This window comes from Oncorhynchus nerka, unplaced genomic scaffold, assembly GCF_034236695.1.
Source record: "Oncorhynchus nerka isolate Pitt River unplaced genomic scaffold, Oner_Uvic_2.0 unplaced_scaffold_1437, whole genome shotgun sequence".
Taxonomy (NCBI): Eukaryota; Metazoa; Chordata; class Actinopteri; order Salmoniformes; family Salmonidae; genus Oncorhynchus; species Oncorhynchus nerka.
The window spans coordinates 70,730-97,692 of record NW_027039879.1 but is presented as its reverse complement, the minus strand read 5'-3'; the positions used below and the strand labels follow the sequence as shown (position 1 = coordinate 97,692).

At 40.6% G+C, this 26,963-nt stretch overlaps 1 protein-coding gene across 1 annotated transcript; it reads right to left on the bottom strand.

Annotated features, from left to right (window-relative positions):
• Positions 1 to 1,403: 1,403 nt before the first annotated feature.
• hoxb3a (homeobox B3a) lies at positions 1,404 to 26,003 on the bottom strand. Its single transcript, XM_029635585.2, is given in 6 exon segments — positions 1,404 to 2,147; positions 2,150 to 2,191; positions 2,931 to 3,302; positions 3,305 to 3,530; positions 9,322 to 9,388; positions 25,151 to 26,003. Coding segments are annotated over 4 exon segments (1,251 nt in total). The 5' UTR covers positions 3,423 to 3,530; positions 9,322 to 9,388; positions 25,151 to 26,003; the 3' UTR covers positions 1,404 to 1,428.
• Between the last annotated feature and the right edge of the window lie 960 nt (positions 26,004 to 26,963).

The window sequence follows — 26,963 nt, the reverse complement described above, 5'->3', positions numbered from 1 at the left end:
GGAAGTTCTCCAAAAGTGTTTAGCTATATTTCGTCTAATTCTCGACTATGCAGGAACGGTCTGATTCCGTCCTCGCTGACCCCTGTACAAGTCAAGACATTATTTATGTACAAGGGTAACATAAACTATTTATTTCTAAAATACAATAACTAAAATGTATTCGTTACAATGACAAGAACACAACGTCTTTATAACAGGTAAATACTAAAAAATTACATTTTTTCTTGATATAAATACATGGGGGATAAATAATACAAAAAGAAAGTATTTAAACTGGCTATAACAAATAAATATATATTTATGAATGTTCACTTGAACATACATTGAGAAAGACGCTGATTGGAGGTCTTCCGTTTCCAAAATAAGATGTATTTTTCCCTTAACCATCAAAATGTAAACTCTAAGTGCAACAATGATGCCCAGACGAGAAAGCATTAGTGTAAACCTACACTTCAGCTTGGTTCCTGGACATGCATTTTGTTCAAATATACCCTGTTTCCACGTTAAGTCAAGACATGAGAAATTGTGAGCCTTTCGCATTAGTCTTGGCTAATGTAAGTGAACCCTATAGATTGAACGAGAGCGAGTGATAGAGAGTTGGAAGAGTGAGAGTAGGGAGTGATAGGGAGAACGGAGAGAGAGTAGGAAGGAGGGGAGAGAAGGGGGGCAATGAGCCTATCATAGTTGTCAAAAGAGTTCTCAACTCCTTTTTACCCTGTGATGATGATATAACAGCATAACAAATATCAATTTTATGTCCTCGGGTGTGTGTTTGTGATTGTTTATGGATGTTAGCTAGCATAGCATAGCATAGCAATGTGAACCCAAACACCATAAACCCAGTGGGGGTGTAGGTCTACTATGCATCTGTGTGATGCTGAAGGAGCTCTTCCCTTGAAGCCACAATGTTTGGCAAGGACATGTAAAAATAAAATAAAAATGTCACTGCACAGTGGGTTAGTGAGACATTTCCAAAGAGAGGTAATATGAATAAGGGAAGTAATCTAAAACAATCCAGTGGTTTGCTTGCACCAATTGAAAATGCATATTGACGTCAGTCAAGCTTAGCCATTTGTGCTGACTGCAGGAATCAGGCTAAACATAAATCCACGTTGACATAACATGTGTTTCACCGAGTCAAAAAGGTCTGACAGTAATAAACCCCCACCTTGTTAGCTGTCCATTAAGCCCAACTATTACTATTTAATGACTTGTTTTCGAGGGTGAGCTCCATATTCAAGGAAATAAACCGTTAATCAAAACGCAATTCAAGTGAATGTTACTAATACGCACAATGATAAAGACAACAGACAATACTTTTTTGGCCATGGCAAGAAACCACTGGATCATATTTTTTTCAACCCCATTGCAGCGTCCCATGGGTTAGTTATTTGTAGTTGTAATTTAGTTTTTTTCCCAAACCTGCTACTACAGATGAGTTAACTTGGGAGCTTCCTGGATTCTACCCTGAGAAGGATGGTGGGCTGCCAGCTCTGTGTATGTCGGGTGGGGGTCGCACGGTCCATGGTGTTGGCTTGCTGACATCTGTGTGGCACCGTTGTAGTCCATGTTCCCAGCCTGGTGGTGTGGTAGATGATTCAGGCCGTACATGGACGGCCCAGAGGTGGGCATCGACTCCACGTAGTTTCCTCCCACATACACAGGGCTGCCCTGCATGTTGGGAGTTCCATAGTTGCCACTGTTACCCTGTAGCCCGTGCGGGTCGTATTCTGGTGCTGTGTTGGCATACTTCTGTTGGGAGGGGCAGCTTTTCATGGGGTTTTGGTAGGCTGAGGACATGGCATAGGCGTTTTGATGGGACTTGTTAAAAGATGGCGGGGAGGGGGCGTCGTAGTTGCCTGCCATGGAATGCATGGAGTTCATGAAGCCAGCTGAGGACTGCATGGGTAGGGGTGGGCTTCCGGTTGGAGAGGGGCCCCCTGATGAAGAGCCCAGCCCTTTACATTTCTGATCCTTTTTGTACTTCATACGCCGGTTCTGGAACCAAATCTTGATCTGGCGCTCGCTGAGGTTGAGCAAGTTGGCCATTTCCACGCGGCGAGGCCTACACAGGTAACGGTTGAAATGGAACTCCTTTTCTAGCTCCACCAGCTGCGCGCTCGTGTATGCGGTGCGCGCTCTCTTGAGGCTGCGGAACCCGGGGGGCTTTTTTCACCTCCGCTGCTCTCTGCTGGGGTGGGAATGAAATAAAACATAATTACTACATGCGGAAATTGAATGCATCATTTCCTAATAAAGCAGAGGCCAGGAAACGAAAATTATCCCCTTGATATTAGTTGTCAACACTTCATAACTTTGGCATTTATTAAGAGATTCGAGACCCTACTTTGACCATGTACGTAAATTGCATCATAGACAAAGCCCACAGCCAGAACTGTAGCCTTCTATATTTAAAGGTGCTGGACATGAACTGTTTTCACTTCAATTGTGTCACACGTATCTGAGGTTCAATTAATGTACATACATTGGTGTGTTTGTGTGTGCGTGCGTGCGTGTGCATGTGTTTGTCTGTCAATATCTTCAAATCAATCATCTTTGACAACCTACAGTTTAGATTAAGCATTGCTCTTAGCTGCAAATAAACAAGCACATTTGGATTCCAGTCTGATGAAAAGATGCACAGTATATGCCAAACACTGCCATGTTTTCATGTAATTGTTTCAAATGCTCATCAATAAAGGGATTTACTGCTTTAATAGAGGTCTCAGTTACCAAATTAATATGGTTATGACTAGAGAGCTTTTCCTAACAACCTAACTAGGAAAAAAACAGGCTTTAAATATATAAATAATAAGTTAGGTCATTAGATACAAATCCATGATTATGTTTTGTAACTGTATCCAGCTTTGAATGTGTTAAAGGGGCATGAACAAGGTAAGGGGCATTGGGGAGGGGGAGGGGGCACACACCGTTAGCTGAACTTGCACTTGGCGAGCTGTTTTTTTGCTTAGTATTCTGCCTCGACTCTTTCATCCAGGGGAAGATCTGCTTGTTGAGGGTGGGGTTGGTGGACAGAGTGTACGTCTTGGGCGCTGATTTGGCGGCCCCACCGCTGCCTCCCGGCTGCTGCGCGGTGGCACTGCTGCTGGTGGCGGTGGCACTGCTGCTGGTGGCGTTGGCGGGGTTGACTGGAGGGGACACCTGGGGTGGTGGTTGGTGTTCAGGTGGCAGGCTGGGCCGCATGCAGCTGCCATTCAGCTCTTTCGTCTTGGCATGCTGCTGGGGAGGAGCGCTGTTGCCACCGAGGGACTGCAGCGAGCAGGCGGACCTCTGGTAGTCGCTTCGAGGTGAGCCGCGGACTGGAAGGCCGGTTGAGGAGCATCATAGCCAAAGCCGTTGGCCCCTTGGTACGAGTAACCTCCGAAAAGCGTTGAGTTGTCGTAGTAGGTCGTTTTCTGCATTTCCAAAAGTGGAGTTACCGGCTACCAGGGTCCTGATGACCTTCTGGAAGAACATTGGCACCAGATGTCACGTGACGGTCTCTTTCCAAAGGCCTCTTGGAAGCTGACCTGAAAGGTTATAAGAAGCACATAATAAGAAAGGCGCAAAATAAATCCATCTTCTGCCGCTGAAAGGCACCATGACATGAATAGCGCTTTCCCACAACACTGCTTGCAGATGCCATGTCAGGCCACGGTGCACTGGGCCTCCTCTATCTCACTGTGAGCAGCACTCCCCCTCTCCTAACTCTCTCTCCCTCTCTTTCTCCCTCTCTTTCTCCCTCTCTCTCACACACATACACACAACTGCACACGAACACAAACAACATCCAGCCAGTCACTCTTTACTCGCACCTGGGAGCAAGGACACGATTGTCTTCAAGATGTTGTCCTTGAATAAATAACGAATATAACCTCACAAATGTGGTGATTGCATTGTTTAGGTAGGTATAACCCATTATTTGTGCATATTGTCCGGATGTTCACATTAGAACATTTTGAATAATGTTTCAGCGTTGGCCTTTGTTATTTCTATGATAATAAAACTTCGTTATAATGTTTTCGTTATAATTGTTTTTTTCATTAATTGAAAGTCGTTTGAATCGCTATAGAGTGATGTGTTCGTTTTCATACGCAGGTTGCAAGGTTGTTTGTATTAAAATACTATCCTAACATGTCTTGTGTTATGGTTGTAATAGAAAAGTCCTATTTATTTTCACAATTGAAAGATAAAGACAGAAACCTTCTGCGTAAAGAAGGTGCATTTCGGTGTCAAAAACAAACTAGGCCATATAATGGATTTTATTCTTGTTTGCCTTAATTATGAATGAAAACGAGCAATATGCAATTAGTGATGTTTTTTTAAAGAATTGTCTTAAAGTTCTGTCTGTAAAATGCTATCTAGCCTGTGTAGAAAGCTATGAATATGCCTTTGCCTTGTTGTTGGAGGGAAATCAGTGCATGTCGCTCTTAGTTCAATTTCCTGTCAGTTTTTCTCAGGTTACACAATATTGTATTTGGGCAACCATTAAAACCCAGAAAAACCGGCACTTGAGACTCTGTTGTGAGCGTTGCTGCGCGTCCCAATAGAAGAAGAATGAGATAGGGTCCCCGGAAGCTTCAGGCGAGTTTGATTCATAACCGTAGCTCGGCCAAAGAGGACTATAGCCCTTAAAAAAAGCTCCAGACCTTATATGTGCTAACTGCTGGGGTGGTCAAAAGGGCAGTGTGCGTGGCCCCTGCCAAGCACCATAACGCACCTGGGATTAATTTCGTTTGGACGCTTGAAGACACAGATAAAACGTTGGAAAATAGGTTTGAAAAGACCATGGAAGCTTTGAGGAATTTTTTTTTTTTTTTTGTAGCAGGCAGCCTTCAGTTAGAAAGCCAACTAGCAGGTTCACTTACATATAAGTCAAAACAAAAACACATGCTTTGTGTTTGTGGTTACACTTGGTATTATAATGGCAAATTCCACCAAATAATCAAATAAAAGTGAATGTAGTTATATCAATGGAATTGTTCTAGTATTAGGATTTTGTCATAATAATATGGACATATTTTATGTTATCACCTATTAATATCTGTTATAAATTACCCAATAGCCTACAATTACAAAAATGGTAAACAGACGGAACATTGAAATGATATAATCACTAGAAAATCCATGGACAACAATAAAACAATACTATTGCCTAAACATAAAAAACACCATCTGAATAATCCAAAGAATAACCATTATACACCATTTTTAAGGCTAAAATCAATTACCCATAAAAAAAAACAAGATAATTCTTACATGCTATTCCAAGAAAATACAAAGCTTGTTTTCATAAAGAAATAATGATTCTTATTTTATGTATATCCTTTGTGAGACTTATAGCTCATCCTAATAATATAGGCCTACCCACTAAAACGACAAACAAAATGGAATATGGAGACATTCTCAATTTGAATAAAAAAAGATGTGTAAGAGGTAAGGAATAGGCTAAATGAGATGAGAGCAATGCTATGTCTGAGAGAAGGAAGGGGATCCTGGGCTACAGCTTTAGGACACCAACTCTCACCACGTCACAAATATCGCTCATTTATCTTTCCAGTAGACGGCTGGAATCCTAATTATTTTCTCTAAGGAATTGTTCGAGGGAGAGACAGAAAGAAAGAAGGGGGGGATGGCTACAGGAATAATAGATATTAAATCATATCGCAATGCCATTAAATGGAACACGTAATGTCCTGGCCTGCTTGTAACACTAACACAATAACGAACTTTCCTATAGATTCCTCTAATAAAATTATGGGGTCCAGAGCGAATGGTGGCTGGATAAAAAGCGATCCCATACAAGGACGTCAACAACAACATGGAGACGAGTTAGAGTCAGTTTGGATGTCCCAATTTTGTATTTTAGCATGGATAAAATTACAAATGGCGCCTGTAATACACACACATAAAGACATTATGTATCGAGACATGTGTTAGCCCATTTACAGATTGAAATATGGCAATTATTGCATCAAAACAACAAATGAGTAGTGCAATGGTCTCATGTAAAGCCGTCTTCATTCGCCCATTGCCTTGGTTCAATTAAAAACAATAGGCCTTTGACGTCTGAATGGCACATCAAACGAAAATCACTTTATCAAAACATTTAGAAATATGACCAGATAGAATAAAAATTGAGATTATTTTAGCACGGCAGTCTAATAACATGGGGATCCATGCCTCGGTACTAGCTGAAAATAAACGCGCACCCATGTCTGAACATCAAAGCCCACGAAAACGGATACATAGCCCAAAAATGATTTCCTCGTTGCTTTTAAATAAATATAAGAGGGGAAAATGAATCCGTTGGAGAGAAATTCTAAAGGAAAAAGGGGGGGCGTCGTGGAAGGAAGCATAAAGCATTGTGAACTCTTCTTGAACCGCGATTGGAGTCATATGGTCATAAATCACCGGGACACACTCTCCGCCATTCACAAACTGGATAGCATATTTCAAACCAGCTTACCTTAGCCTCTGACGAAGGAAGCACGGGCAGGCATCATATATTTTTCACATTCGGCCTCGATGCAATCAATAAAACGGGAGCTCTCCACTTCCCTTCAAAAACTCGCAGCGAATGTAAATCCGCCGGTATCTCGAGGACTGCTGCCCCGAGCCTGAGTCCGGGCGCTCCTGCACGGATCCCCTCGGCTTGGGAAGGGGGGAGACGGTCTGGCATGAAAGATCTGAGGAATGCTAGGGGGCTGCGAATGGACAGGCAGCAAGCGCCTGGCTGCCCTGTCGACTGGTACGCCCTGCTCGCTGATAACAATGGCCTCAGATTTCCCTTTCTCTCACAGCGCAAACCTTAACATCATAATCCGAGCAGAACCGCGGCTCGCCGCGAAATAACCCCATTGCATTTCCCCCAATGCGTGTGTTTCTCTCAGTGGTTATTCTCGCTCTTCGTAGCTCTTTCGGTGGGTTATTGTATTGTCAACACAAGGCCTTGGTGCAGCTATTTGGATATAGCGGGGTTGATTTGGAGCGCCAGTCGCGGCTGTTAATCCCCATCAAACAACATCACCAGTGAAAAATTATGCTAATTGCAGACGTGCTGGACAGGACAGGGGCCTACAAGCGGAGAGACAGCGCCAGTACTTTTTGATTCACGTGTTTCCTGGTTAGGTGTCAAGCCATGGTAATATTGTTAAGTATATGAGAGGAGCCTCTGTTTTTTACCCTCCACTGGTGCAGCCTATATTAAATGACCAGGAAGTGGGTTTCCACAGCCGGCTCTCGCTTGGCTCGCGGCAGAAACCGAATTCTCCTGTATTGTTAATGTTTCAACACATCTCTCCCAACACACCCAACTAGTGTAATAACAAATGGACAAAATGAAAAAGAGGCTGGTGGGGGGCTCAGGGAACAGACAACAAGCGCACTTGAAAAACAAGGGAGGGGTGTAAAAACAAATCAGTAAAGGGGGAAAAAAAATAAAAGAATATCTGTGATATTTAACAGCTAGGACGAGCCGGTGCCACACAAACTTTAGAAAAACGTCGATAGCGAGTCCATGTTAAAAATAGAAGAAAGGGCTTCCTGTGTTTTTACTGTAGGCTATGTTGGACTTTAACACCCAACGGAAAGAGAAAAGTAAATCAACAAGAAGAAAAACTGAGAAGGAAACGAGGAGAAATCAAAAAATGAAAACACGCAGCCAAAAGTGTTTTACAGGTTTTATATTCTCTCTTCACTACCTCTCCCATCTCTCCCCCCTCCCTCTTTCTCTCACTCTCTCAATTTTTCAGTATCTTCTCTCTCTCTCTATTTTTATTATTCAGGACACTACCCCCTTCGTTTATGGCTACGTAAGATTTATGACTTCTACCACACAGGACTAGCTGTAAACAGCTACTTTAAAAAGATGCATTTCGTGTGGGAACTTGAATAGAGAGGATCACCAACCGTGTAGGAAGAAGGTAGGAGACAAAAATGTAGGTGTCTGCAACTTTATCTGACTGACATTGTTCTGGATTTGCAACTACTGCTAAATGGACAAATGCAACCCACTTAAAATATTACTAATGAACTAAAAACCCAAACACTCCAATATTTTGTATTTACAACTGTGTATTTTTTTCACGACTAAGCACATACCGGGGAAAAGAAGAGTCTATACCAACTATGATTTTGGGATTACAACATGCCAGTGCTTGTTAGAAGATTGAGGAAGAGTATTTTCGTTATTTTCATAGGATGACAAGAGATGCATCAGTCTTCCTGATATTTGGAGTTGACTAAGTCATGGATATACTATTTCAACGGTGGAATATGTGGACAGATGTTGGGATGCAATGTTTTCATTTTTCCTGCTGAACATTGCAACCAACATATTACATAAAGAGACTACAAACTCAATGAGACATTTCGTTGTGTATTTCCTGTTTTGTTAATGAGAAGAGGAAAGCTTTTTAGGTGGAAAGTGTTTTGAATGTTGTGTATTGTCTTTTTCAATGGTAAATGCTTGTGATTGTGTGCTGAATACGCCATTGAGTGTGAATATATTTAATTTAAAATGGTTGAGCAATTGTCTACTGTATTCATATGACAGACCACTTACATTGAAAGACATAGCCTATCTATTTATTATATATATTGAAAGTGTTCGTTTTCTATTTTGGACAAAAGGACATTGCCACCTCTGTGCCTATTTGACTTATGTGAGTCACCCTACGATTTTATTGCATGGCTAATCTACATAACGCTACACGCCCATACTTTCATCATCCACAATGTTTTTTTTCTCTCCAGATATTACACTATGGCATTCATTGACTCATCGAAAGAAGAGAGCACAAGCACACACAAGGACACACACACACACAGGCACCACCATTTTGACAATGATTTTGATTCATCTGTGGTGCTTTATGCATTAGAAAGAGATGTTTATTTTTTTTTTTATTATTATTTTATTTAAAAGCTCAATTGAAAAGCTCATACTTATATTCCAACGCCTCAAAAATATATCACAAGCCATTTTCACAGGCTACATGCATGCCATACTAGAGAACATTAGAATAAACACTCTTGGCATAAGAAATGTTTACCGATTATGTGAATGTCATATGCAGACTAAATCATCATTGTTGAATGTATGCGATGAATGCATACTTCATTCCAATAAAAACATATTTACTTTCAAATATTTAAAAGTATGTTTTCTTATGTTCAAAAATATCATTTCAATGGGATAATGAAAATATTCATCGAATAGAGATTGCATTTAATCGCACATCCGTTTTTCATTCATATTCATAATAACGAACAAATAATCATTTACAATGTGTATATACTTGTCATAGTGTGACTTACCGAGATTATGTTGTTTCTTATCACTGAATTTTATGCAAGAATACAGCTTCCTAAAGGCTTGAGGGAACTGCAGAGGAGGGGAAAAAATAGAAAGATGCAATCAAAGGAGGTCATAAAAAATCCGATACAGCCTACATCCTACATCCTGCATATGACCTCCTGTCTACAAATCGAACACACAGGCAACCTGAGAGTTTACCACAGGTGACAGATATCGTTAACCTTAAATTATTCCCGTGGAATCACGGAATAAATGCAAAGCCAAAGGATAGAATCCAGTGTGTTCTCATGAGCCCATTGTATTGATTTCAATTATCTATCAGATTGCATATCATATTTCTCATTATTTATTTTTGAGATTCTGTAATCTCGCGTAGTAGGCCTACATCTGGAGCAAGTCAATCAATCCACACGACAGTGAGGTTCATGTTGAATAAATAAACAAAAATGTTCCCGCAATGTTAATACATCTAAAAATAATTGTGTGGATATTGATGTAATCATATTATAATCATCCATAATAATAGGCTAGTTGTTGCTATGTTGACATTGACTCATTTATTATTAATTTAGCAATCAAATAATAGCCAATCAAGGCAATCAAGGGATGAAAATATGTTCTAATGACAATCATATTCTAATAGCCTAATAACAACAACAATAACAATAATATCCACAGGCTAATAATAAGGAAAATAATAAACACAATAATAAGGGAAAAAAATATAATTATTATAATAAAGATAGCTATAAAGATGAGAAATATCTTACAAAGTCCCAATAAACGGAACAGCTCAACGAATGAAATCGAAAATAAATGAAAGTGTAGCGCCCATTGAGAAACACCGTAAATAAAAGCCCCACCATTCTGGGAAAATAATCCCAAAGTCTAGGTAAATGTAGCACTATATCCAGTTTCAGAGTAAAAGTAGACAGAAAAGGGCTTTATCCAGAGACAGGGCCGGTGCAGAAATGAAATCAAATGGCCATGATGGTCTGCATAGTAGCTCTTATTAAAAGTGGAATAAAAACGTTGGACGCTCTCGTTCGCCGGCTCCTGACAGCTACCCCAAACACATAAATCAAAACGAGGATTCCCCGACCTCCCCGACTTTGCGGCCTATAGCGATATAAAGTTATTTATTGCATCCCCGCACTCACGCACAGCATTGGCTCGCTTCCATCCCTGTTGCCCCGGTTTTTACTCCACTGCTACCCTGGTAGTTTTGAAGATTTTCAGCACCGATAGCTCGCTCGACCCGGAGCCCTACTGGACTAACGTAAAGTTACCTACAAAGTGCAGGGTGCTACAGCCCCCGCAGCCAGCAACGCTGCACGCTCAGAACAAAGGGAGGAGGCAGCTACAAGCAGAAGAGCTGATGAGCCAATTTTTTTGGTGGAAAAATGTTGAAAGAAGCCAGGGAGCGAGGAAATTCAGAAGAAATGACGACTAACTAAGCACTAATTCAACGAAAATCATCCAAAAAGCCTGGCATGTGCAAAGTGCTATAACGGATAAGGTAGACAAACAACATAGGGATTTGGCTGGTTCGTTTCTGCACGGGTTGCAACAAAGGGCTCCTGAATAATTTATCAAAATGCATATTAAGTGGATGCACAGGCATTAGGGGAATGGGGAATGCTGCCTGCTTGGTCATTTTCTATCAAATCTATGCCAATGATCAAATCCCAAAGCCCTGTAAGCTCCACACTAGAGCCCCAGTACACAAATAGTTTCTGTCCAACTTTATTATCCCCCCCTCCCTCTCTCAACACTCCGTTAGCTGTCCGTTCACCAGCCTGGGTCTGGCCATGTTTCCCTCACACCCTCCGTGGCCATTCGTTTACCGACAAAACGGTTCTCCACCATCACAACTTCAACCATGTTTATGAACACGAGCTGGGTGCAAAACAACCGGAATGAACAGGCATGCAGCGGGGCTACATCTCGATGTGACGGATTGGCGTTCGGTTTTCCAAGTGACCTTTGCGTTGAAGAGCAATAACTCACCAGATTAATGATCAATCAACGGAAGAAGTCTACTTTGCAGTCCTCTCTTAATGTACTATATTTATGCATTAATCCGGGCCTTGCTGTCCAAGGCTTTCAAAGAGCCTCTGCATTGGCTTCTGGAAGTCAGCGAAACGCCGAAATCCCATTTGTTGTGTAATTACCAGGCAGTTGTTAACAGCAGAGTTAGTGACTGGGCGAAAACACAGCCAGCAAGCAACAATAAGGTCCTTTCCAAATCCAAAATAATGTCCCAGTCTCATGCGCTCACGTGATGCGCGTAGCTCAACATACTCTGGTTTTGATAGAATTATGGCTACTCTTCATCCCTTGTTTGATGCCTCCAAAACGACGGAGAAATATATTTTCCTTCACCTTTTCCGGATTGGTTGCTTCTCTGACTTTTGCCCCATGTTGCATGGCACCCCCACCCCAAAAATTATATTTTTCTCCCAATCTCTGGGAGGGTGTAGTTTTCATTGAGTCCATTCGCCGAAAATGCAATGAGATCCAACGACTGGCATCCCAAATGGCAAATGACAAATTGTTCTAAACGAGGAGAGTCATGACACATCTTATTTTCTCTCCCATTCTGCCGGATGACATGAGATTTTCAACACCATGGACTTAGTGAGAGAGACCAGTGTGGATGCGAGGCCTCTGCCTCCAATCTTTGGTGATAAAAGGGGTTTCTGCACTGCTCACTGGGCGACTGGTGGAGCAAGTGGGCATGGTTTTACACCCACGCAGATAGCCTCTACTAAAGATCTCCAGATTACAATTAAACTCCCATTTGAGGCCTGGTGACCTGAGCGTTATGTCTGTATCCCCCGTGGAGCTAGTTGTCATTGTGAAAGAGACCTACGCAAGTTCAGAAGTGGTGTGCTAGTGTTTGAATAAGACACATGGGCAAATGTGTTTATGCCAGATTAGCTCTTTGTGCTTTTAGAGTGAATGTCATTAGGTCACATTCTTATGGTGGCGTTATAGATAAATTTACTAAGTGTTCATTTAATTTGTTCACCTCCTTTGTTGAAGTGCGAATGGAGAGAGAAAGGTGCCAGTGAAGAGGGAAGAAATGGATGCCTTGATATGGCATCAGTGCCACTGACTTCTCTGCATATGATGGACTTTAGCTTATTGGCTTTTGGTTGCAGAACATAGAACATCTTCATGTTCTACATTCTCAACAAGGAATCCACTTCCATCAGCTAGTTTCATTGAGAGATCAGGGTTAATCTTTATGAGAGAAGGGCTCTAGGTGGTAATCTTTAACCGAGAATTCAAAAGAGGACACTGACTTGGAGACCGTTGGTTGGGGGCCTTATAGGTCACAGGACCCTTTCTGTTCCAGGGAACTAAAAAGTGTCCACCTCACCAATATGACATGAGGATGGGGTAGGGGGGACGTGACCAAGGGCTTTTAGTGAATGAATGGTTGAATATAGTCAAGGTTTTACTGGAACCTGGAGCCAATAAAAACGACTTAAATTGAAAGTTTAGATTTTCATTACACCTTTTGACATTTAATATGCTTCAGAGATGATGCTAATGATGGCTGTGTTGCAACGTGATCCAAGGCGTCTTAAGCAGATGCCACTATTGAAAATAACTTGCATAAAGGTCATATGGATGCTATCCAAAGCTGTCAGATATTATATACTGACACACAGTAGTTTTACTTTCCCTTTTCCATTGGAGCTTGCCTATATTGTCAGTGATGTATGATAAAATCAATTAAATCATGGCCACTTAGACTTTTGTGGTTTCATTCAGTTTTCCATCACCATGACGCACAAACTACCAGGTCATGATTTCCACGGAGCTATCCAGCTAATGGTTGATATGCATTACAGACAGCCTATAGACAAAGTGAGTCTGTGGGAGTAAATTAGTTTTATAGAAGTATAATGGTAATGTCAAAACAATGATCCTCATGTACTGAGATGACCCATGGACCATGTTCAAATCAAATCAACGTGTATTGGTCCGTACACCGTTTAGATGTTATAGCGGGTGCAGCGAAATGCGTATGTTATTAGCTCCTAACAATGCAGTAAAATGTCAAACAGGTTCACAAATAATGAAATAAAATGTTAAAAACCCAGAAATAATAACAAAAGAACAACAAGAATAACACAGGTGTCCCACTTTTGTGGGTGTCTTGTTAGGTTTTCCTTTGCGCGCAGCTACTTATTGTGGGTTAAAGAAGCTATAGTTGGCACGATGTTCGTGTAGCATCATTGGTTCCTATATAGTTGCAAGTCCACGTGCCTTGAAGATGTCTTTTTCACTGACGTCTTGCTCGTGTTTATCTCGAGGGTAGTCTAGATCATGTTTGCATATATAATGTGTTTACAATGTGTACTTGTAAAATGGCAGTTGCAGATAATCGGTTTACAATGGTTTACATTGTGCAAAGTTGACATCTGCATGTAATAGTATGATTTAATTTACTGCATCTCTTGTTGTACAAGTCCTCTAACACCATTTATTTTTCATATTCTTGTAACATTAGCACATGTTGTTAGTGAGGTTGTGCCGCCATATGCCTTTATCTATCTCAATATTTCACGGATGGGTCATTTAGAATAGAAACAATATATTTAATCGACTCAAAAGTATTTGGTGTTTGCAGATGTACAGACCTAGATGCATGGGAAGCAAAATTATCAATGTACGGTAAAGGCTCACTGAGGGCCTATGAATGACTATCTTACTATTATCACTGAGCTCTCGAGGTCCTCTGAAGTCAACATTTTCTATTTTACTGAACATCTTCTATTTTAGGTTCGAGTTACAGTTATAGTATGAAAGACAATATCTTTCAGTATCCCATGAACCTCCAGGTCGTGTTAGAATTAATAGCGCTAATCTACATTAATTGACATAGCCTAAAACGCCATTTGTTGGTTTGTGTGGCGCACAGTTGTTCCACAAACAGCAATAATGAAAATAATAACAAAGAGAGCCCCGTGATGGGCTTGATAGTATATTTGGATTCCTGGGGAGAGAGAAAAAGCGGAGGGTAAATTGGGAGCAGCTAGAGTAAGCAATCCTTTCACACGGTCATAAATCAGGAGCACATGCATCTTCTTTTTACACCTAGCCATCAGATCCATTCACGGCTCACCCCACACCGCGAGTCCCCACTCCCCTCTCTTAACATTTGATGCACCGCACTTTACGCAATGAGTAAACTTTTAAATAGGGGTGTGGGAGCCCAGATATTAATGCTTGACAGAGAAGTAGAACGAAGAAGAAGGGGGACAGTCAGGGAGAGGTAAAGAAATGCACTGAGAGGGAGAAAATGGAGAGAGGGTGAGGGAAAAGAGAGTGAGGGCAGCGAGTCACCCTTTAGCCCTCATCGGTTACCTATTCGAAGGCATCTGTCTTCGGCTGTTCGAAAACACAAAAGTTTGCGAGCTCAGGCACACCCAAAGATGGGTCACACAACGGATAATTAATGACTTGTCTACAGAGGAGCATAGAACACTGGGAAGAGCCCAAGCATCCGGCGTCAGTCGATGCCTGAAAACCTTACCTGACTTCCAGCACTTCTCTGGGTCTCATGAGCCAAGCTTGATCAGCGTTTGCGGGATTATCTACTGTAAACGCGCCTGGAATATATAGTGTTTTGCTTTTTGGTGACCTTTGGATGCGTTTTGCGTAATTTGGTAATGGTATCTTTCCACTAAACAAAACAAAATAAGATAGTTTACATGGCAGCTTTGGAAAGCTATAAATCCTCAACCGCGAGCAGGACGGACTGCTCACAACACATGCGCGCGCGCACCCATCAACACGACGGGGTCTTCCGAGCCCGAGTGCTCCCGAACATGGAGCACCCTTTGCACTTCCGAACTCTTCGAACCCTGCATGCGATTCCTTCGGGCTTAGCAGTCAGCAGCAGGCGATAGATTCCACCTCTACCCTCTGCCTCTTTTTTCCGCCTATAGCTACTTGCATGGAGCGGGGTGGATTGACAAGGTGAACTACTGAACCAGTGGACTGACAGGACACACAGGGTGGAGAAGGCAAAGGGGTTCTTCTGTCCAATAGGGATCTGACTGCACGGCTGCGAGGCCGACACGCGGGCCATATGGCGATTACAACCTGCGGGCTTCTGCAGGGGTGAACGTGGTCAACCTCATTCCGATACTGCCATTTTTTTGTCAGAGTTAAATTCATTTTTAGGCTGGGGATGGTTGGCGGATAGCGGATAGTATGTTATTCACGAATGAAATAGGCTTGCATCATAGCAGAGGGCTAGTAAGGGGATATGAAAATAAATGACCTCTATCTTGATGTGTTTAAAAGCTCTCACCCTGTGATTGTTTTTATTGCACTAACGTTTGTAAATGTAAAGATTATTACGTTTTAGAATTTGTGACTAAGTCGGATGCACTTGGCTTTGTTTCTTGGCTGATCCTTTTTTGCGTCTGACTGCCTACGCTCAGACAACACAAAGAAACACACACAGACAAACACACACAAACACACACACACACAGTGACAGAGATAAATAAAAGAAATGGAGAGAGGGATGGATAGAAAGGGGGAGAGAGAAGGAGATAGAATGTAGGGAGAGGGAGGGAGAGATACCCACACGAATAGTGGGAAATTCAATTATGCTGATGCAAATGTGCCACGATAGTATCCGAGTTATTTTTAGTCCTGCATGAAAAACCTTGCCTTTCTTCTGAACATTTCCGGCTTAGTACTCTTATCGCTCTCCTGCAAGCTCTTCAACCGGGTGAATATTCTCCTTGCAGCCTCTGGATACGGTTTCACCGGTCATTTTTCATGCGCCTTTGAATTGCTACTCTTGCAGATCATTATAAATTAGCGCGGGGCTTCATATTGATTTATTTCCGAAGGGGTAATCATTCCTGCATTACTGAAGGCCGGGGAAATACCTACCTGGCCAACCAATACCTACCTGGCCCTCTGAAAAGAATTAGGAGTTTGAAATAGACTACTCACAAGGATAATAATAATAATAGTAGAAGTAATATAACTTGGGGAAATAACAGCTATTCTTTTCAAGTTTAAGACTCAAGTTTAAGACTAAACTGACCACTAGATGTATATTTTATCTGTATTTTCACCTGCTTTTAATAGATGGTTTGGGGAGCTAAATTATTGTGTAGCTTTTGGACAAGTCATTCAGCATCTATTATGTCAAACATTTCTGCTTAATATTATGGCTAAGGGTGGTCAATGTGAAAATAAAGGGATACATATTACGCTTATGTTTTACAGGCATTTGGATAAATGCAAGATATGTTAGATGGTTATATATCCATTGCGTAAAACTTAACCTAATGCTTTCGATATTTGTTTTACAATGGAAAAAATTTGCAAATATAGAGCTAAGTTAGATCGAGGTAGGACAGGCTTTAGATGGAAAAATTATCTCTTGTTTGGATATATTAAAACAATCCAATGGCGTTTTGTGGACCCTCTTGTCCAGGCATTATTTGGTGGATACATGTGTTACTTATTTACGCGTAAATTAATTATTAATAGTACGTATTTTGTTTTTTTGTCCACAGGAAAAGTATTGTGTTCTAGTGAATCTTTTATCGTGCAGTGTTATGTACCATGCATGCTATTTTACATACAGGTTCCATTATTGTTTTTATAGTACAATGAGTGTAGTAAGCAGTGTGGTAGTCCATTTATAATTGTTAAAACAAATGTGCAACAATCGAATTTAAGCTACCTCCAAAACACTAGTATGTAAACAAATTGAAAAAAAAAAACGGATGGAAATACAATTATCTCGAGATTTTGCTGTAGCACTACAAAACGAATAGTTAGAGGTAAGCAGAGAATATTCTGGAGAAAAGGGGCTATGCTTATGAATGGTGTATTCTTGGACGGTCGCGCCTTTTTGTGAGAGAAGGGCTCAATATGGCTGCCATATATTTGTATTGTTCCCAACGCTGTTAAGCGGGAAGATGCGCTCTTGCTGCCTCGTCTCTTATGGGTGGGATTCTAACGACCTTGTCTGGGACACAAATGATAAACAATAATCCGACACACTTACTGTATACACACATAGAGCCCTATAAAGATAAACATATACAATCTGGACGCCGTGAATCAGTTGCAGGTTGTTGAAAGGTTTTGAAGTGCAGTAGCCTATCCTATAGAATCGAACCGAAGAGCCATTCAAACAAAGGGCCCACTTTCAGCTTTCAACCTCTAGTTAAGGCAGGGAGGGTCATATAGAACATTTGCAATAGTATTATACTGATGCTATTATAGAAGCCTCATAACCCACTGTTGCTACCATTATATGTTAATTACAAGTGTTACTAATAATCTAGTTGTAGCCTATTTACGTGTATTAGACTGTGCGTAATGTTAATAGTTCGTTTTTTACTATGATGATGATGATTATGATGCACAATTGTTTCCAACATAATCTGAGCACCCAGCCTAGCTACCCATCTGACTGGCATTTGGAATAATTTTTCCAACGCTGGGCTGTCATTGAAATCAGACATGAGGCGGTTTCAGTGAACAACGGTGATCTCTTACGCGCACAATGTCCCCCTTCTCATTGCTCCCTGAGCGTCCACCGAAATGAGCTGGAATATTGTTTTTGACACAGCGCCCGACATCAAGGAGCGCGGCTGGAATAGACATTTTGAAAAGTGCTGCCCCTCGCTGCTATGCCCATTAATATTTGATGGGAGCCACCGAGTTGTTCTAATTTTGTTACACAAAGGTTTACACTAGCGAGGCGAAGGGGAGGATTGTGGAAGGAGCCAGCCATGGTAATGACATTTAAGCTGTTTTGTATTCATGAATACAAAAAAGAAGCACTCTATCATAAATATGTATTATTATCATATTATTGTTATTATTATTATCATTATCCGACAACATACTGATTTCATTATATGTAATGTCATCCTTTTTCAAACCAAAATGTGAGTAAAACATTTTCAAATGGAAAACTGTTGCAGTCTTTGTCTGTCTTTGTAGTTTTCTCTTTCAATAGCATCAATGCAGCATACAAGTTTCATATCCACACCAAAATAACGTTAACGCGTCATATACAACATTTACTACGGTTAGCCCAGAAAATAACATATACCCCCCCCCCAAAAAAATGCCACCACAACCAATAAAAATGATGACTGTGCTATTCTCACAACCTGCAGACATATGGCATAATGGAACAATAGTATCACCAAATAATAATCAAATACTATCTTCTGTTTGCTAAACACCACCATACTGACTGACATAAGTTATCGAATGTTGCATCATTTCATGGTCGAACAAAATCCACAGAAATGTATCGAAAAAATATGTCGAAAAATATTCTAAAAAATGAATCCTTCAGTCCCTTTAGCTATGCTCGATACTATGCTCTTCACGCCACCCTCTATACAACACTTCCCATCTAGCTGAATTATAGCCTACTCTTCTCCTACTAAGTCTGAATTCCAATTAAGTTGTCTATCTATCTTGTCCAGAAAAACGTCTGAGCTCAGGTATTACACCCTGGCTATGACTAGGCCTATGCTGGCGAGCTCCGGCGCTTTTATGAGATTCAAATGGCGACGAGGCGTTCCCGTTTTGCCAAATTTAAACAAATCTTCCCTTAATTGGTAATCGCATATGCAGTAACTCAAGACCTCCAGCTACTTAGCCTTCATATTAGTCGCTGATCCATTGCCGTAAATCGCCCGCGATAATCAACTGCGGGGGAGAGAGGAGTGTGAAAAAGGCAAACGCTTTTCTCGACCGGCGAGAGACAAGAAGCACCGAAAAAGCCAGAGTGAGAAACGAAGATCCAGGAATCTCTTCCTCATTCCCGTTTATCATCACTCGCCAATCATTTTCCCCGAGAAATGATTTATCGTGGAGACGGCCATAAACAACACAACTGCCTTACAAACACACAATGGCAGCCCGCTGCCGCTGACACACATATCACTATAAATCAAGCGAAGTAGCTGGCTGAAAAGAAGAGAGAGGGAGAGAGAGACATGCAGACATGAGGAAGACCGAGATGGGATGGGGGACGGATGAGAATAGTAATACGGCTGCTTTTAAAATATATACATCGCTATCATTGCATTGCAACACAGTGCAGTACTATGACATGTAAAGGCTACTATTGTTCATGTAACCAAGGCTGAAGTCAAACGATGGGATGATGGGTGCAACCACATGCATGATGTCAAAGTACGGCAAGATTAGTATTTTTGACATATTTACCACAATATTACAAACAGCATATAATTCATTGACTCGGGTAAGCCAACGGCGCAGCAATGCACTTGCGTGGAAGTGGCGTCCCCGTTTCCGCTATACTCACAATGTCCACACGACGAGAGACTCCCGTCCAAATTTGTTTTATTGCAGCCTCTGTGTGTCTCTCCCCTCTCTTTTTTTCCTCCGCTATAGGGCTTGTTTTTAAAAGGACAGTTGAATTTCACGTCAGACACAAGGAGACCATGTCTGCGATATTCCTGACGAATACATATCTATTCTGCAACCTCTGCATTAATTATTTAATGAATCACGTGACCAGGAGGGGATGGGGTACCTCTCCTTGCACGCTCCCCGGACCACTCTGACCCAACACTCCAGAGCCCACGTTCTAACTTAAATATTTTACAGAAATATACAATAAAGACTAGCCTATAGGCCTGCACCGTTTACTCTACAGCTCTTTGTGAAAGGGAGAAATACGTCTTATGCTATGTGTGTGCTATGTAGGCTACTGAAAGTTGTGTTAAGTGGCCATATGAGAGATGACATGATACGAATAGAGGAGGATAGTGAAACTCTTGGGTGCGTTCGTTTTGTCTTTAATCCTTACCATCTCTGTTTATGTATTTCGAGATAAGGGTGTTTTTATTTAGATTAAAAACAAGAAATCCTTATTTAGATATAGATTTATGCACAGAAGGCGTAGACTAAAAGCCAATTTGTCATTAAACTTGTTTGATTGGTCTATTGTTGATTTTATTGATGTGTTATTATTCGTTGAAGCCCTTGTTGGTTTGCACAAATCTTTTGTTTACACAATAATTAAATACATCTTTGACCATTCTGGAAGAAATGAAAACGATGGATACACTCTTTCACCCACAGTCAATTTCATAATAACACTATCGTTACTGATGGTGATTCAATATGACAAAATTTCTAAAAGATCAAAGAAAACAACTACCTTTTTGTGGTATCCTTATTTTCGAATGACTTCGATAGGAGTTGTGAAGTGATGGCACACATAGCTGCGCCAACGAGATCTCTAAATAGCAGGCATCTAATTATTAACACGTTTGGTGGAAGCCCGTGGCACGAGGGTGATTAATTTTTACAGGGACCATTATGGAGCGAATAAAAGACAGGTAGCACGCGGCAGAAAGGAGAGAGTTGTATGGGGCGACACCCTGCCGCAAGCACTTAGCAACAATGGTACCAATCCTTTGGTGTGCTCTGCCATTGCACTCACTCAGAACAATAGACCTGGGGCTGTGTCCAACAAACCCATGCAGCTATGTCTAAAGGAGAATCCTGAAGGTCAAACAATAGCAGGACTTGGTGATGTGCCTACGAGTACCAGAGAACAACAGAACACTGAAGCTGCTTCCCTTTTCCCCAGAAATATCGTAAACAAGAAATGAAACAGCTTGAAGGGAAAAAGGCACAAACGGGTTTGATATCAAATGTAATTACCCAGAACTATTTATGAAAGAAATCAACGCTGTGTAGATAAGCTATTTTGCAGCTATAACTTTGCCCAGCAGGTTCATTGAAATATTTGCGGTCGGGGGAAATGTGAACAATGCATGCAATATAGGCCTACATGCGGATGGCAGAGTAGAACAATACAATTGTGCATATCAGATCAATCGTTATTGTATCATTATTGTAGATTTGATTTCTTCGATAAAGCATAGGGAGACACAAAGGGACGACTGGGAAACATAGAAATCCAAAACTGACAACACATTTCAAGGAGTTCCAAAAGATTTCACCCATAATTGAAATCAAATATTTGCAGGGGGTGATAGCACTATTAATGATGGCTATAAATTATACTAATCACAGTAGGCCCATAATAAACAAACATAGATGACCACAATAAGAACTACTCACAAAAAATGACACCATATTGTGTAGCTAATTATTATAATAATATTGATATCAACAACAACACCAATAACTGAATGAGAATAATAGTGATGATTATATAGGCCTAATATAAATCATTTTATTTGGGGGAAATACATTGCAAGAAAAGGTCTAAGAAAAGTCCGTGATCGATGGGAACACCCAAAAGCCTTATCCTTGTAAATGATTAACCTAATCACTCTAGAATTGAATAAAACTGCACATAAAACTGAAGTGTCCATAAAAAAAACCTAATTGAAATACTGTGTAAATAAAGAATTGCTTATATGTGGCTTACTGTTGTTTACAGAAGACATCAATAATAATAATCATCATCATCATCATCATAGTAATAAATGGTCAATAAAATAAATACTACAAAAAAAATCAAACAGCAGTCCATGAAAATCAAAGCTGAAGTTTGGCTATGTAAACACAACGTTTTGCTAAAGACTAGGTTTATATGGGGAAGCAGAGATTGATTTACGAAGCCCAACATCCCGGCCTTTATTGGGGATCGTAAATCTGTCAGAGCCGGCAGGACACACACAATCTTTTTTCAAATATATTATATTCTGAGAAGGACATGGACTCCATAGGACAGCATTCAGTCAGTATGTAACATAACCTGGCATTATACTAAAGTTATTTTAGGTATGTTTCAATCAATACTGTATGCTTCTGAAAACTATTCTAAATCTATGGAAGCCAGTCTGAAATATGATAAAACATGAAGGTAGGCCTACATGATGAACGGTATCAAGCTATTGGCGTTGCGATAATAATTATAAAGATGAATTATGGATGCTGTTAGTGTATGTACTGTAGCCTTTGATATGCATTTATGTATTATAAAGATGAATTATGGATAATGTTATGTATGTATGTATGTATGTATGTATGTATGTATGTACTTTTGTCTGAATGTATTATGTACTGTTTGTCTGAATGTGTCTGTCTGTTTGTCTGTCTGTCTGTATGTATGTCTGTATGTATGTATGTATGTATGTATGTATGTATGTATGTATGTACTGTTTGTCTGAATGTATGTATGTACTGTTTGTCTGAATGTAGGCCTATCATTATTTGTGCTATTATCATTAGTGTATAATTAAAGTAGTTGTAGCTAGTAGTAGTAGGCTATAATAATAATAGTAGTATCATTAAAGTACTAGTAGTAGTAGCTAGTAGTAGTAGGCTATAATAATAATAGTAGTATCATTAAAGTACTAGTAGTAGTAATTGTAGTAGTAGTAGGCTATAATAATAATAGTAGTATCATTAAAGTACTAGTAGTAGTTGTAGTAGTAGTAGCTAGTAGTAGTATTAATAATAATAGTAGTATCAATAAAGCTAGTAGTAGTAATTGTAGTAGTCAGCTAATAGTAGTAGACTAAGTAATAAAGAGTAGTAAAAGAGGCCAGCTAGAAGTACGCTATAGATAGGAACAGTGCTATTATTCATTGCGTTATCCATTAGTTATCATGCATTACTACCCTTGAAACCCGAAACTTATTCGCTAAAATAGTAACATATAACTTTTTGTTTATTTTCACATGCCGCATTTGGTGATTATTTGGTGAAACAGCATCATACTGAGCCACACATTCAGACATAGCCCATGGGTCCACAAAGAAAAGGCAAAAGACTCCAAAGAGAACCATCACTTTTCTAGGCAGCTTGTGCAAGTTATTGCGTGAAGACATTTATGCACAGTGAATGTAAGCTATTTCGGAGGCATTCGTGTACACAAAAACATCACCTTACACAGTCAATACAGTAAAACGGTATACTGTACTATGTATTAGTGGACAGTGGGTTAGAATGGGAGGGGGGTTGCTGGCAGCAGTAACAATGGTGCTTTGCTTTACTTAATAATGTCTCCTTTTAAAAAAAAAAAAAAGAAGAAACGCTTCCAGCTTTTGCACACAAAGTGCGCGTGCGTTAGCTATATATCTATGTGACTACATGGCGCTGACCTCCGCTCCATGGCTTTCCACAAAATGATTCATCAATGCGCGGAGGCTATTTGTTTTCCAATTAGCGGGGTGATCTAAAACAGGCACCACACCACCGCAGCTCTCCAGGACAAGCCGCAGAGGCTTCCAACAAATCTTGGAGGGTTTTAGGGCAAGGAGGAGGGAACGGGGCTGGAGAGGGACTGAGGGAGCATGATACAATGCAAGGCGTTGGCATACCATATAGTAGTCGTATCTGGGGGAGGGAAAAGCCCCATGACTTCCTGTGTTAAGCTGAAGGTGCTGAAATGTACAGTCTCACTCATAGCGAGGCCTATCAAGGAGATGTGAGACACAACTCAAACTCTCCTATAGCAACCAGTGGCTTAGCCTATATATTTGTGAATCTGAAGGGAACGAGAAAAAAAAAAAGAATATCCAGCTAGACAGCTCTGGAGAAGGGCACGGCTGTCTGTTTTCTTAAGGTCCTGTTTGGTTTACGTGGTTGTCTGAGACGAGATAGCACCGTGCCCCGAGGTTACAGTCACCTGGCCGCGATGTTATGACTAACTCGCCCGGGGTCTTTGTTGGAAATGTAACATGGAGCACTGTGCAGTCTGCGAGGGTCAAGGGGTACCAAGGTTCAGTCTGTGACTGTCACGACCTGTCCCCCCTGGTTGAACTCGCGCTCGGCCAGGCCATTCTGTTGTCAATTCCACCCATCGATTTTTTTTCTCTCTGCCTCTCTCTTCGATAACAGTCCCTATATTTTTACAATGTGTTTCTGTTACTTTAACACGCATCATGACACACAGGCCTGCAGAGGGAAGCCAGAAACCTTGGTCTTTTTTTATATATCCACAGAGATTGATTTGAATGAGTCAACCAGCAGTGAATGCACTTCTGAGGCATTCGTGCTCATCTAAGCAAACTACTAAATGCAATAGCGCTGCAGAGATGTGCTACCAGTCGTTTATTTCGAAGTCAATTATTTTTTTTAGCACTTCGTTCCCCCATTTTCATTTTGGTTTGACCAATTGATCCTCTAATTACTCATAGCCAGGCCTCTGTTGCATTTACGCACCTGTATAAAAACGATAGGACTTTAGGCTTCATATTCAAATTCAAATCTAACTGCAGGTAACACTAAACAAGTATATTCAATTCGAAAATATATAAATAGGTCAATTATAGGACAGTATTCTAATAATGTAAATATCCTAACCCTGGAAGAATGCAGTGTCAAGCTTTGAAGACATGGATGTTGTCCATTCCAAAAGGCCAACATTATGCATGAGGGTGTAGGCCTATTACAAAGCCTACGCACCCATATCCATATATATAATGTACTAAAACCATAGGCCCATTGAAATAAGAAACAAATAGAGAGAGCAAGAGAGGAAGAGGGTGAGCGAGAGAGACATCTGACATGTTAACACCATTTCAGAGGTGATGCTTGAGCCCAAGAGAAGTAAACAGTTACACAAATTCTCAGGAAAACGCAACTTCATTTCTACCCTCCACACCGATCATGGATACACAACAGCATGGCTCCAAAGCCCCCACACTATATCAAAGCGACCATAAAACCTACCTAGCCTTCCCCCGACACAACAAATGCGCGCCTGTTACCCGGCTGTGAAAGCAAGGGCTATAAAGCAATAAAACTCTAACCAAAGCAAACCAACGAAACAAAAGTCATTACCTTCGTCGCTGCCATCCTCGGTAATGCAAAGATTCTCAATGTCGTTGGGATTCTATGAGGATTTTCTTCCAGAAAAAAAGTTTTCTTGGTCAAAAAGAAGGTGGTGGGTTGAGAAGGGGGGTGTATCTTCAAGTGTCTTCCAAGACTCCTCTCCCCTCCTAGCAGAAGGTCCGTGCAGTTGTGCTGCTGAATGACAATAGAGGAAAGAAGTGTTTAAAGAGAAGAAGTGATTAATGATTTTTCTGTATAATTTTCACATTTTTCTTGGCTCTGTCCGCAAATAATGGTGGTGAACTTTTGGGGCCCCTTAGAAATCTGTTCGGTCCTATTCACCCTCCGAAGCAGAAGTTAAAAAATACAAATAAAGGATAAGAATAGAATTCTAAGGTGCATATTGTATGTGATGTCACACGGAAATTCATTTATTTTACTATGCAAGTGCTTGGGGGCTTTTTTGTGAAGACACATGCGTGGGGACCAATGTATCTATTCAAATAAACGACGTTTGAACTGTTGTGAATATCACAACATTTGGACATAATATCACATGCCATCTGAAAAGTATAGACACTGCCTAAGGCCCCACATGAAAATCAATGGTGTGCATCTATGTGTGTGAGCTGTAGTGCCTACCATCAGTTTCACGCGAAAACACATTTTAGAACTTAAAAAAGAGCACATTCAAAAATACTGTGAACGAATTCGATAGTAGGCCTATCACATTGTATGTATTTCAATGGTACTGTGTGTGTATATTTGATCTGGACTTGCTTCAATGTCTTGAGGCATAGCATAGGCCTGTAGGAAGCTGGAGGTTTTGAAAAGGCATTTCATAAATATATGGTGAGAAAAATAATCATCAAATGGATTGGAGGAGGCTATATGGCACAAGGGCTTACATCATCCAAAAGTAATAGAAAATCTTCTCTGTTCCACAGAATGCTAGAAGACCAATTTGAGCCCACACTTTTGTTTAAAGTTCAACACCCAAACAGAATGTTATTTTCTTCTGCTCTATATTTTCGATACCTGCTCTAAGAGAAGAAAATGAAAATTAATACAAGAGCCGCGCCTTACAAAAGAAGCCATTTGTCTTCTTGATTATCTATTTGGTTGTCAGGTTTGAGCTATGGCACCGACCCGCTCCTTTGTAATATAAAAAAAAACACAGCGAGCCAGCAAACACAGAGAAACTGTTGTGCAAAAATTAGACTCATTAAAGCATTAAAAGCCCACGAGCCGAGAACCTATTTAGCAAAAAATTTTCAGAACGAGGATCCATATTTTCAGGCTGTTTTCAGCACCAGTGAGCACCGTTAAATTAACGAGAGAAGAGAGTGAAACGAAGGGGTTTGTGATTTAAAACGAGATTACAAGGCATAATGTACCAGGATCACTCATGACCACAAGATATAAATCAACCACGGAGATATTCAGTGATTTTTTTAAAGACAGGCTACATAGAAAGGCAAACGAAAACCCACCATGGGAGGGCGAAATTAAATTGAATCATTTTTGTTTTTTTTACACATCCCTTGGTATTAAAGGAGCTGGTCTGAAAGAGAGCGACATATCTCAGTATCTTTTGGAGCCATAGCATTGGGGAAACAGCGGCAGAGGGAAAGGAGGACACACAGAGGATAGATGGACTCCTTTTCAAGCATTTATTACATTTCTATAGCTATTTACAAATAAAAGGTAGACACTGAGGAGAATAAGCAGAAAAATAGCAACATTCAAATATGGAGGAAGAAAAAAACGATAACATCTTTGGAATGTAAATAAAAGGAACACATACAAATAAAATACCAAA